The sequence below is a fragment of the Mastigoproctus giganteus genome, chromosome 3, assembly GCF_048544385.1.
Source record: "Mastigoproctus giganteus isolate SK-2022 chromosome 3, ASM4854438v1, whole genome shotgun sequence".
NCBI lineage: Eukaryota > Metazoa > Arthropoda > Arachnida > Uropygi > Thelyphonidae > Mastigoproctus > Mastigoproctus giganteus.
In genome coordinates, this window is record NC_143577.1 from 196739663 (window position 1) to 196754195 (window position 14533).

A 14533-nucleotide genomic window follows, 5' to 3' on the forward strand; every position below is an offset into this window, starting at 1 on the left:
TCTTCTTGCTCAGGATAATCACCTGAGAGGGCATAAATTCAAATTGAGGAAAGACAGATGCAGGATAGACGTGAGGAAATTTGCCTTTAGCCAGCGGGTGGTTGGTTGCTGGAATAGACTTCCATCTCTTGTCGTGGAAGTTAATAGCCTAAATAAGTTTAAGGCTCAGCTGGACAGGTATTTCGAACGAACAGAGGGGTGAAGTGGAAGTGGGGTTAATTTTTTATTTATTTATTTATTTTTTTGGCTGATGCTGCATAAGCTTGCTTTCTTGCATCAAATGCCTCTACTAATGCTATTAAAATTTTTCCAAGGCCATGTACGTGAAGTTTACATTTATGCTGTAAATAATTTGTATCGGCAGTTGAGTATTTTGTTGGTTAATTTTGACCGAATAAATTTATTGGATTGAATAAGTCGATTGTTTTGATTCTATTGGACAGCAGTCTCTCAATCACAAAACTGTTTGCTTACAGCTTCGTAAGTCACCGAGAAGTGTGATATGTTACTACTCTGTGTCGTACTTTCTACGTCGTCGTATTATCTGTCGTTTATGTGTTTATAAACGACAGATAATACAACGTATATGTGATTATAAGTTGACTCTTGATTTTTTTTTTTTTAAGGAGTCCTTATGTGCTGTAATGTAATAACTACATCGTATGTATAGCTTAGCTTAATTTTCAGTACTCACCTCATACGGGGTGAGTGCTGAAAATTAAGCTAAGCTATACATAAGATCTAGTGATTGGATGTTTGTGCTCGAATGAAAAATGTGTTTAGAAGCTGCGACTCATGCTATTACTCTATCAGCTGATGTCGGTTGTGTTCAGTGCTTTGTGCCACACTTTATTGGCATGCACAGACACTTATTTGTAGGCTAATTTGATGTCAGGATGCATTGAACAGCATTTGTCGAACCTAGGACTTCGAACCGAATTCATCATAATATTTGAGGTTCGGCATTTTTTATATATACATATATAATAAGTTATGTTACCACGAGTACAAGTGACGAAACTTCATTGCAAGCAAGGTGCCGTTCGCGCTGTTAGATTTAATGGTAAGTTAATTAACATCAGTTGTTTTTGATAAACGATGTAAAGGAATTTGGCGAATGTCCGGTGTCTGGGACGTGCTTGATATTATGTTTACTACTTCACTTACTTATCAGTATGAGTTATATAAGTGAATAACAGTTACCGCTTTTCTATAGGCGGTACGGAATAGAAGGGGAGTATTTCCTTCCTATGCCGTTGTATAAAGGTTGGGAATGATTTAACTTACGGTAAATAACTGATAATGTTATGGGAAATCCTGCAGTTTAGTGTCATGAATCACTGTCAGCCCTTACGTTACTGCCAGCTCGAACCTAGCGTGAATCGTAAACTCAGGGTCCTGAGCTGGATATCATCATTCATTCATCTCTTTCGTGGTAATTCCTCTCTCTCTCTCTCTCTCTCTCTCTCTCTCTCTGTCAGGGTAACTCGGGATTTTTTTTTTTTTTTTTATTTGGCTAGTGCCTCAGCATAAGCCTCAGGCTTCCTTGCACCATATAGCTAATGATAGTAATAATGATAATAGTATTCTGACGAGCAGTTCAGACTTGATTGAACATCGCGACGCTGACTGTATACTGGCAATATACTACGTACGTGCAATAATTTTTTTTTTCGTTTTTAGAAAGAATAAAATACAATTTCCTGACTACATAAGAATTTGATTATAAAAACGATAATGGAAATAGGTAATTATTATTTTCAGGTAATATATTTTGTATTGCCTGAAAATAATAATATGAATATATTTTTAATAATTTGTGAATTATTACATTTGTGAAAAGGTGAATTAAATAAAAATACATAGTACTTAATGCTATAGATCCAATGATTTTAACTTTATATATATATATATATATATATATATATCATCATCATCATCATCATCAGCCATTTTCAATCTACTGCAGGATGAAGGCCTCTCCAGCAACTTTCCAGTTCCTTCTGTTTTGAGCACTGGACATCCATTTACTACCCACAAACTCATGAATTTCATCTATCCATCTCCGCCTTTGTCTTCCAGGTTTTCTTCTAGCTCCTCTTGGATACCATTCTGTTATTTTCTTAGTCCATCTGTCATCATGTCTTCGAGCTATGTGTCCTGCCCAAGACCATTTTAGTTCTTTAGTTTTGATAAGAATGTCCTTTACTTGAGTTTGTTGCCTAATCCATGTGTTTCTCTTCTTATCTAACAGTCTTATTCCCAATATGATTCGTTCCATTCTTCGCTGTGTAGTTCTCAGCTTCTCTTCCATTCTTTTGGTGAGTGCCCAAGTTTCACTTCCATAAGTCATGATGGGGAGTATACATTGGTCCATTATTTTACGTTTCAGACAAACTGGGATACTGCTCTTCAGTATGTGACTATATTTCCTGAATGCTATCCATCCAAAATTTATTCTTCTCTTGACTTCCAGCCATTTATCATTATTACAGCTAATAACTTGTCCCAGATAAGTATATGACTCCACCTTTTCAATTACTGCTCCTTCAATCATTATTTCCCTTTCCGTGGCATACTTGTTCATCATTACTTTTGTTTTAGCCATATTCATCTTTAGTCCAAAATTCTTACTAGCTGTGCATAACTGATTAAGATTTTCCTCTAATTCTTTGGGATCATGGCTTATGACCACAATGTCATCTGCAAATCGTAAATGGTTTAGGTACTCTCCATTCACATTGACTCCTTTCTGCGACCAGTCTAATCTTCTGAAAGCTTCCTCAAGGGCAGCAGTAAACAGCTTCGGAGATATTGTGTCTCCTTGTCGAACTCCTTTCTCAATTTTAAATTTCCTACTGTCTTTGTCTAGTCTAATAAAGGAGGTAGCACTCTCGTATATTTTCTTCAAAATCATAATATATGGGGTATCAATGCCTTGTCTTTCCAGTGCCCGAAACATTGCCTTATGCTGTATGGAGTCAAATGCCTTTTCATAATCCACAAATGCCAGGCATAATGGTGTTTTATATTCATTTGCTTTCTCCATTAGCTGTGATATTACATAAAGGTGATCCATAGTTGAGAATCCTGTCCTAAAGCCAGCTTGCTCTTTCGGTTGATTCTCATCCAGTATCCTTTCTAATCTGTTAGTAATGACCCTTGTGAACAACTTGTAGATGTGGGATAACAAGCTAATTGGTCTATAATTTCCAATTTCTGATTTATCTCCTTTCTTATGCAGCAAAACTATGATTGCATTATTCCACTGCTTAGGCGTCACACCTTTTCTAATGCACTTTGTGAAGAGCCTTGCCAGTTTTTGTGTTATGTCTCTTCCTCCCAATTTTAACAACTCTACAGTAACTTCATCTTCCCCCAGGGCTTTCTGATTCTTCATTTTCTTCAATGCATGTTCTACCTCATCAGGAAGAATATTGGGTATGTCGTATGTGTTGCTACTTTGCAATCCATCTTCCCCACTGCTGGCATCATTCCCCTGCTCCTTGTATAATTCTCTATAGTAGTCTTCTGCTATTTGAATTATGCCTTCTCTGCTGTTTATAAGTACACCATCGCTATTCTTCAGTTTCAGTATCATTTGTCTTTCTGTATTACTGCTCATGGCTGCTGATTTAAATCCTTTGTTTTCCCTTAATGCTTGTTCTACTTTTCTTGTGTTAAATCTTCTTATGTCCTCTCTGAGTCTCTTTCTAATGGCTTTGCATAACTCAGTATACTCAATTTTCTCCCTGTCAGTGTTTTTCTTGCTTTTCATTTGTCGTCTTCGGTTCATCATGACAAGTGTTTCTTGACTAATTTTTTCTTCTTTGGATTTCTTTTTCCCTATAGGTTTCTTGGGCTTTATCACTTTCAAAAAGTTGTAATATTCCTCGTCGATATCTTGGTCCTCAGCAGTCTGCAGAAGCTCAAACTTGTTCTTAAGTTCCAGTACATACTGCTTTTTCTCCTCCTCTGTTATTTCAAAGACCTTTGTATTATTTACTCGAGTCAGTTTTTTCCTTTCCTTTCCTTTCCTACATCTATATCAAGTGTACATCTTACCATTCTGTGATCACTTCCAACATTTACCTTATTCAGGACGGTAACATCATTCACAATATATCTTCTGTTAGTGAGGATGAAGTCGATTTCATTAGTAGTTAATCCATTTGGACTCTTCCATGTCCACTTTCTGTTCACCCTTTTCTTGAAAAAAGTGTTCATTACTGACAGTCCTTGAGATTCTGCAAATTCCACAAGTCTTTCACCTCTTTCATTTCTTTCACCAATTCCAAAATTTCCTATAGTTCCCCTTTCTGTGCTGTTTTGTCTTTTTCCAACCTTAGCATTGAAGTCTCCCATAATAATAGTGTAGTGGGTTTTCTGCTCATCTAGAAGACTCTCAATTTCAGTGTACATTTCTTCAACCTCTTCATCATCATGGCTCGATGTTGGGGCATAAATCATTATAATCTTTAGCTTGTATCTCTTAGAAATCTTGAGTATTAGTCTTGACACTCTTGGTGATGTACTTTTGAATTCCAAAATGTTGTTTTTAAAATCTTTATGGACCAGAAACCCAATTCCACCTTCACTCCTTTCACTGTTTCCATTGGTGTACAGCAGATTTCCACTTGATAAACTTATAAGTGATTCATTTCTTCTTCTTGTTTCAGCCAAACCGATGATATTCCAATTCACATTTTCTAATTCCTTTTCCAGCTCTAATATCCTGTCTTCACCGATGAGTGTTCTTACGTTATAACAGGCCAAGTTCAGTTTCCGTGCATGGCAGCCTGGTCGTACCCAGAGATTCTTAGCACCCTCTGCTTCCACTCTAATCCTCTCGCTGCCGTAAGAGGGAGAGTGAAAGCTGCTGGGGACTGAGGGCCATTTGTTTCGTCGTGCTTTCATATTGCTGGAGGGGTTGGTCTTTTCCTCTTCATGCTGACCAGGCATCCTGAAGAGAACCACTCTACACGTTCATTGCCACCTAAGTGACGTAACAGGGCTTACCATCGAGAAGGTGTGCATGAGTGGATTTTAGGGAGGCAGGCCAACCGGACTTCTCCTAAATCTTCTGTAATAGAGAGATATTGGATCCATCAGTGTTTTAGGCTGAGTGTCTGATAACACACAGGATACCTGTTCCCCTCTAAGCCCCATATATATATATATATATATATATATATAAATAATATATTAAGGAATATAAAGAACCATTAGAATAAGCAAATCAATCCAATAATAATACCATCAGGGACCTAAGAAAACGCAAAAAAAAAAAAAAAAATTATTATTGCTTTTTACCGACAATCTAGATGACTTCAACTGGGGCCAACCACCCAGAATGAAGATCTTTGATTCTAATATTTCTAAATTTTCTTAACTTTTATTATCATCTTTCGATTTATTTATATTCGATTTACATTTGGCCTATACTGGTTTAGATTTAAATTACTTAGCATATATTGATCATCACTGAAACAGAGAACCTCTTGTCGTTTTTTGCCTTCATTCTGGGTGGTTGGCCCTAGTTGAAGTCATCTAGAGTGTCGGTAAAAAGCGATAATAATTTTTTTTTTTTTTTTTTTTTTTTTTTTTTGCGTTTTCTTAGGTCCCTGATGGTATTATCATTGGATTGATTTGCTTATTCTAATGATTCTTTATATTATCCTTAATATTATAGACATTATGGATGTATTGCGCGATTGCTTGCATTGACTCATAAATATTATTTATATATTAGTTACAGTTATTGTCGTTTTAACTTTCTTTCTTTACTTTTTTATCAATAATTATATATATATATATATTCACAAATCACTCTATCCATACGGTTTAAATAATAAATTCTTCAATAAAATAGTATGTTGCTATAGATCCTTGAACACCATGCACTGTATCTATAATTTTTTTAAACTCAGTCATATTTTGCAAACCAAAATACACAGACATGCTCGAGATAACAAGAAACAAACTTTTTAAAAATATCAAATTCAATTTCTCCAATATCCTTAGTTCATGGGACCACACTACACTTCATCTCCGAAAAATTTACCAATTCCTTTTTAGCATTAAATAGTCTGTTCTTAAAGCACTTGTCACATTCAGCCATAAATTCATGTTCACCAATATACAGCTTAAACACATAATACAAGACATTAGTCACTATAGAAATCGAACTATTACTTTTCAGTACATTGAATATAGTAGTAGTGGCATGTGATGCAAGAAAGCAAGCGTATGACCTTATGCAGCATCAGCCAAAAAAAAAAAAAAATTTACACAACCATTCCCTCTAAATGTTTGTCCAGTTCCTCCTTAAATTTATTTAACCTATCAACTTCCACAACGACAGATGGAAGTCTGTTCCAGCAATTAACCACCTGCTGGCTAAAGGCAAATTTCCGCACATCTATTCTACATCTGTCTTTCCTCAATTTGAATTTATGCCGCCTTAGATTCGTAATCCGAACAAGTGGAAGAATCCCATCAGAATTCAGCGTGCTCAACCCATTCAAGGCTTTGTGTACCTCAATCAGATCACCACGCAAGTGCCTAGTCTCCAGCCACTGCAATTTGCAGAACTTAAGCCTCTCTTGGTAAGAGGATCCCTTCATTCCCCTCACCAATCTTGTTGCCCTTCTCTGTACACGCTCAAGTAAATCTACATCCTTCCTAAAATGAGGCCTCCAGACCTGTACGCAGTACTCAAGGTGTGGCCTGAGTAATGCCTTATACAGAGGGACAATCACCTCCTTTTCCCTGCTAGCAAAATTCCTGTATATAATTGACAAAACTCCATGACCTGCTCTTGCAGCCTGCCTGCATTGTTCAGAAAACTTCATATGTGACTGCACAATTACTCCCAACTCTTTTTCATTTTCTACTACCTTAAGTGTAGTACCACACAGTTGGTACATTCCTGTGGGGTTACATCTACCCATATGCAGTTCTTTGCATTTGTCAATGTTAAACTTCTCAGCCCATCTTCCCAAATTTTCTAGATCCTGTTGCAGTAGCACACTGCCATTATTGTCATTAACAACCCTGCCAACTTTTGTATCATCTGCAAACTTCGACATTAAGCCTGATATACCTTCATCAATAACATTGATAAATATACAAAACAACAGTGGACCCAACACTGAACCCTGTGAGACTCCACTAATAACATTAGTCCACAAAGAGCAGCACCCATTGATTACCACCGTCTGTCTTTTCCCACTCAACCATCCTTTTATCCATTGTAGCAACTTACCCTTAATACCATTCTGCTCCAATTTGTACAGTAATCTTCCATGCGCAACAGTGTCAAAAGCTTTCCTGAAATCCAAGTATATGATATCAAAATTATTTTTTGCATCCAGTTCCTTTGTAACTACATAATATCCAATCAAATTTGTCAGACAAGACTTTCCCTTAACAAACCCATGCTGTGTCTGAATTAATGCTGCAGTCTTGTCTGGATGATCCTGCAATGCATCTTTAACCAGTGACTCCATTATTTTACCCCCAACAGGAGTTGACCTAACTGATCTGTAATTACTCGTGTCACCCTTTGATCCTCCTTTGTGAATTGGGAATACATTTGCACATTTCCGGTCTGTGGGGACCTCCCCTGAGTCCAAGGATACTCTCATAATTATGGCTAAGGGTTTGCTTACTTCCTTTGCCGCCTCCTTTAATATAGCTGGATAGATCCCATCCACCCCAGGTGCCTTTCTTATGTTTAACTTCAATTTTTCCTCCACTTTGCTCTCAGTTATTACAAAATCATTAAGCACACTGCTACAATTTGATAACCTTCTGGCATTCTCAATCCTTAATAACTCCTTATGTGTGAATGTAACATATTTCTTCATAAATGGTTTGACACTATACCTTTGTCCTCCATTCTTAACAAATACAATTACCTACTACCTTTTAACAACCTTTACAAATTTGTTATGCATCACTGTTTCAATTATGATCCTCCATTAGGCTTAAAAATATGCAACTACAAACAACTTGCCACCAACTAGGTAATATTTCACTTAATGATCTCCCATGCCGTTGCAATAATGCAGTATGTCCTCCACTTGTTGATCAACATCATGGGCATATCGTTACTGGAAATCTCAACATCATAAATGACCATAATCTAAAAACTGCTATGAATATTCAAATTTAGACCCATTAACCAAGTTAATCTTAAGAACATCGAAAAAAACTATATTGAAATATTACACATTTTGCCAACGCTTGCTTATAAATATACCATTTCACATGAAGCTTTTCAAAATAACCCCGGGGGCTCACATCTGGTGAGTATGGGCTTGGCACACCTAGGGTCCTGAGCTGGATATCATCATTCTTCTCTTTCTTGGTGATTCCCTTCTACTTTTGACTCTCTCTCTCTCTCTCTCTCTCTCTCTCTCTCTCTCTCTCTCAGGGTTACTCGGGAACTGTTTTTTTTTTTCCTGGTGCAGCATAAGCCTCAGGCTTCCTTGCATCATATGGATATTAATAATAATAATAATAATAATAATAATAAAACGGGATAACCATTATCTATCAAGACTTCAAAAAAGCTATTGCCAAATCCTACAAACTTTACAATAACCACTACATTCCATTCTGCAAATGCCAAGGGTGCCAAGTGGCTTAGGTGGCATCAGTACGGTGCCAATCTATCGTGACACCCGAGGCTAGCTGACGAAATGGTACCCTTTGATGATGTCGAATCAAGATGGCAGCACAGGGAGGGTGAATATTAATTTTCGCATGTCGATTCAAGCCTGCATGCATCCCTTCATCTGAATACATACCAAATAGCATCATAGCTCTATTTGCTGTCCAGAATGTAACTTTGAAGAAACCAATCAGGCGATTGCTTCATTAGCGCATGCTCGAATGCATAGTAGTTCGCAATTCACGCATTATGTACAAACTGAATAAGTTACAAGTTAGTGTTTTTGTGATTGCTATATAAACAGGTAATTGTGAATATTGTGGTTTATAATTTAAATAAAACAATAAAGGCCATATTAATTTTAGACATGCCACCAAAGAAAAAAAGTGGACATCAGTACCGCGTAGAAAGACTGCATAAAGAGGAAATTAGAAAAAAACATTCCTCTAGTTTACAAAACTGGATTATAATAAACCACTCCAAACCTGAACGTGACAAAGAAAACAAACATGATTTGAATGAAGATGAAATAAATGATGATGCCACTGAAATGGAAGTCCAAGAAAAAGCTCAAACAGTTGAAATAAGAAGCGAAATTTCGAAATGGCATCATATATTGAAAATAATATTGAAATGTATATTGTTCTGTGCTGAAAATAATTTGGCATTTCGTGGACATGCTAGTAATATTGATACCGAAGAAAAAAATCGTGGCATATTTTTAAACAATAAAATTTGTCGGTTAATTTGATGTTGGTATGAAAAATGCTCTGGAATTGCATATTAAACACCACGCTAATTATTTATCTCCAGAAATTCAGAATGAATTTATTAATTTGTTAGCAACAAAAGTACAAAGTGAAATAATTTAAAATAGCTAAATGCAACAAGGCATAATATGTTAAGAGTAAGAGTTTTATATCTATATAATATCGGTGTGGATACACCATAGATAACTTTTAAGAAAAAAACTATGATAGTAGTGTTGGAGACAATTTCCTCTGTATCTCATACTGTGCTCGATGATAGGCTTTGAAACGGTGCTGTTTCACTTCCACGAAACAACAGATGACCGCTTGTCAGGATAAAGGAAACCACTCTCTTCTAAATTTCTAACGGTGTGCTTACAATAGAAGGTTGACGAGAGCCTTGGTCTGCCCACTGGCTATGGATACACAGATAGTAGTTGACCAGCTCGACTTCTCAGTATGTGGGACAGGTAGTCGGATAGGTTTTACGGGTCCCACTGAGTTGCAGATGGTAATCTCATTATCTTTTAATTTGGGCGTAATAACAGCACTATTGCGTGCTTTGAAGGCCATGGGTGCGAAAGATGTGTACCCAGTTAAGTCTCGTAATGCAGTCGTTATATGGAAATTTTCTTCGTTCTACAAACAAAGAAAATTTTCGTTTCCATAAAACGAAGAAAAAAAAAATTCGGTAAAAAGAAAACATTTATCGCTAAATAGAAATAGTCGCTATAAAGAAGTTTGTTAAACAGAGATCCGACTGTACTTATTATTTATTACGTATTTACCAATTACCGAAAAAAGGCGCATAGCCACAAATTTTCCAAGGGCACCGAAAACCTAGCTACGCCTCTGTATAGAATTAAAAGACAATTTCATTATCACCCCAATTGACAAAGCATAACTTTGCTATCTTTTGCAAACAATTTTACTTCAACCAACTCAGAACTGAAATTGAAAATAGTTCCACATATACACCATGCAGTCTTAATCCTACTGCTACAATAAAAAAGCTTATTGCTTTACATAAGAAACTGCATTCCAAAACACAAAACTCTACCCTTCCCTTCCTTTATATGATTGGCAAATTCCACAAATAACCGGTAGGTTTCAGATTCATCACCAGTTCCAAAAATAGTGGCTGCTACCTACCTTGCAAGCAGTTCTTCAGACTACTCAAAACCATTTTTAATAATCTTACTGTTACCTGGATTATTAATAACAACCAAGCTGTTTTAGACACTTTCATATCCAATTTCTCTATAACAAGTACAGAAACTTTTGATTTCACCAACCTTTTCACTTCTATCCCACATAACCTACTGGTGTTTGTGTAAAACATCTGTTTCACAAATACCAAGAAAAACTTAATATTAATGAGGGTACTTGGGACAACCCTGTCAATCAGCACACTGTCATTACTGTTATTAACAACCTTGCAAACTTTGACACCTAGGGTCCTGACCTGGATATCATCATTCTTCTCTTTCTTGGTGATTCCCTTCTACTTTTGACTGTCTCTCTCTCTCTCAGGGTGCATAATGGCCTTTAGCTGCCGTTGCACTGTGAAACCTCCAACAACTTTCTCAGGAAAACTCAGGAATTTTTTTTTTTTTTGGCTGGTTGCACCGTAAAACCTCCAACAACAACTTTCTCAGGAATACTCAGGAATTTTTTTTTTTTTGGCTGGTGCAGCATAAGCCTCAGGCTTCCTTGCACCATATAGCTAATAATAATAATCTTGGCATACTGAATAATTTCATTTTCGATGGCAAACAAGCATACAAATAAATTATTAGAGTTTCTGTGGGTTCACAAATTTCCAGCCTTGTATCTTACCTGTTTTTACACTATTATGAAGAATTATTTATTACAAGCAATTCCAATCATAAACTTTTAGTTTTCAGGTATATGGATTACATCTTAGTATTAAATACAAACTTTGAACACTTTGCTATAGATATTTACCCCTCTGAACTTAAACTTAAGAAAATGCTGATAAATGCACAGCCAACTTCCTTTATTACACTTAGCAATGATGCAGTTCCTCATCTAATAAACATATATGATAAAAGAAATTATTTTAACTTTGCAGTCATTTACCTCACAAATTGGCAATCCAATATTTCTAATAAAAAATCCATTATTCCATTATTGTTTTTATAACTATCTACTTTTATTTTTATTATCAAATTCTTATGTAATCAGGAAATTGTTTTTATTCTTTTAGAAAACGAAAAAATAAAATAAAAAATTACAGCGAGTACTTATGTAGTACATTGCCAGTACTGTACTATACACAGACCGGCAGATACAATGAGTGTCGCGCATGCAGCATGTCGATTCTCAACACATAGACTGGCAGATACCAAGAGTGTCACGCATGCTTCGTGAAAATTTCCAGCACATAGTGAGTGTCACGCATGCTTAGCAAGTTGGAACTGCCCATCAGAATACGATTCATGACAGGTTGGAGCTTGCGGTGGCTGGCGGTGACTTGCGGGCTGACTCTGACTCACGACACTAAAGTGCAGGATTACCATGTTTAGTGAAGTACTAAACAAGAGAGTTCCCAATACCTGATATTGGCAAAGAATTTTATGCTACGTGTTTATAATAAAAAAAATTAAAACAATTTTATGTTTATAAAATAAATTTAATGTAGATTAACAAATATTCATTGTCACAAAATCGATTTTATGAGAATTTCACTTGGCACCCCTAACTACCTATACTAAATTAACATTAGGAGCTAGTTAATATGATCTGGTAAATAAAGTTCCTACCATGTTAAAAACCTGAGGTCTTAATTTCTGTCAGTAAAAGTGGAATTTAAACTGTATGTCAGTGCTTTCCAAGTTTCTGGAAACACCATGCATGTGCTCTTGCCCCTTTTTTTTTTTTAGTTCCTCATCATTAAGTTGATAGTAAATGTAACAGTACACATCTTCCTTTGTTTTGGGCCACAAAGGTGTAAACAGTAAGGAGGAAAGATGTATGTTACTAGATGTAAACTTGACCAAGCTTGTTTGAAATTGACTAGGGAATTTATTAGCACTAGCTGAGGCATACGATGCTAGAAAGCAGGCTTATGCAGCATCAGCCAAAAAAAAAAAAAAAATCATCTCCTGTTTCACCCATCCATTAACTCCAAATGCCTATCTAGCTCAGCTTTAAATTTATTTACGCTATCAACTTCTACAACAAGAGATGGAAGTCCATTCCAGCAATAAACTACGCTGGCTAAAGGCAAATTTCTGTACATTTATTCTACAACTGTCTTTCCTCAATTTGAATCTATGCCCACTCACGTTGGTAATCTGAGCAAGAGGAAGAATCCCATCAGCATTGAGCTTGCTCAACCCATTCAAAGCCTTATACACCTCAATCAGATCACCTTGCAGGTGCCTAGTTTCCAGGCACTGCAGTTTGCAGAACTTAAGTCTTTCTTAGTAAGAGCACCCCTTCCCCCCCCACCAATCTTGTTGCCCTTCTTTGTACTCATTCTAGCAACTCTACATCCTTCCTAAAATGAGGCCTCCAGACCTGTATACAGGTCTGGAGACCTAATGGTGTGGCCTAACCATTGCCTTGTACAACGGGATAATCACCTCCTTGTCCCTGCTAGCAAAATTCCTGTATATCATTGACAAGACCCCAGGACCTGCTCTGACAGCTTGTCTGCACTGCTCAGCAAACTTCATATGACCTGCAGGTCTTTTTCATTCTCCACTTCTCTGAGTGTAGTGCCAAACAGTTGGTACGTTTCTCTTGGGTTACTGCTACCTATATGCAATACTTTGCATTTGTCAATGTTAAACTTCAGTTGCCATTTCTGAACTTATCTAGATCCAGTTTCAGTAGCACACTTTCTTTATTGTCGTTAACAACCCTGCCAACCTTTCTATCATCTGCAAACGTGGACGTTAAGCCTGATATGCCTTCATCAATATCATTGGACATGATACTGCCAAGGGGGATGTCTTTGTGTGTGCGCGATGCAAGGAGTGTATCGATATCAGGCAACAACTCGGCGTTCTTGTGGGCCTATATGAGAGCTTGAAGGACAGGGTGGATGCCCTCGAAGAAACTAAATTGAGGGGCCCATCAAGCTCTCAGCTGCCCACATCAACGCCAGAGCTTGCACTTGGGCATCGCGTGACACAGAGACAACCCCCAAGGCAGAATGCGCTGGTCCCGAAGGAACTAGTAGTTGTTGGTGACTCTATTGTCAGGGAAACGGGGAACATGCTTTGTAAAAAAGATAGGTGGAACAGGACCAGGGTATGTCTGCCAGGGGCAAAGGTTGATGACGTTGTAGAGCGAATATCATCTTTTAAGGGCACAAAAGGTGATATAGTTGTACACGTTGGCACTAATAATATTAAGAGTAGGAGACCGGCAGAATTACTTAACAAGTACAGGTCACTGTTGAACAAAAGCCGAGAATTAGGGTTGAATTTGAAAGTGTCTGCAATTCTGCCCAGACACGATAGGAGGGAGTATATGATGAGAGCCTTGTCGATCAATTCGGCCCTGGAAAGATTGTGCAAGGCTCAAGGGGTAGAATTTTTTTCAGCCTGGACTGTACTTGTTAACAGGAGAGATTGCTTCTACAGGGATGGGATACACTTAAATAGAAAGGGCGCAAGAATATTTGCTGATGCTATCGAGGCAGTGTTAGGTGGGTCGGAAAACTGCTAGCTTGGGGGGAGACAAAGACCAATAGATTGACAGTAGCCACTGGCAGAGGTGAAAGAGATTCTTGCACTGCTTCTATTAGAATGAGCAGAAGCCTGAAAAACAAGATGCATGGTATTTCAGAGACTGCTGGGAGCCATTGCGGTACAAATAAACACATGGGTTGTGTTAGGGTAGCTAAGAATAGAAACAGGTGCAGGTATACTTGCGTGTACACCAATGCTAGGAGTTTAGTAAATAAATTTGATGAATTTGAGGTATTGCTCAAAACATCAAAGGCAGATATTGTTGGGATATCAGAGACGTGGTGTCACACAGATATAAGGGATGCAGAACTGCAATTTGGGGAGTACAACGTCTACAGAAAGGATAGACAGGATAGGAAGCGGGGAGGGGTTATGCT

The 14533-nt window shown here is 37.3% G+C and overlaps 1 protein-coding gene across 1 annotated transcript in view; it reads left to right on the forward strand.

Annotated features, from left to right (window-relative positions):
- Window positions 1–484: 484 nt before the first annotated feature.
- The window catches only part of LOC150088549 (WD repeat domain-containing protein 83-like), a 104868-nt gene continuing 90819 nt past the window's right edge, over window positions 485–14533 (forward strand). Inside the window, exon 1 of the mRNA XM_090370228.1 lies at window positions 485–1063. Coding sequence (XP_090226354.1) covers window positions 994–1063 — 70 coding nt within the window. The 5' untranslated portion in view covers window positions 485–993. The remainder of the gene's footprint in view (window positions 1064–14533) is intronic.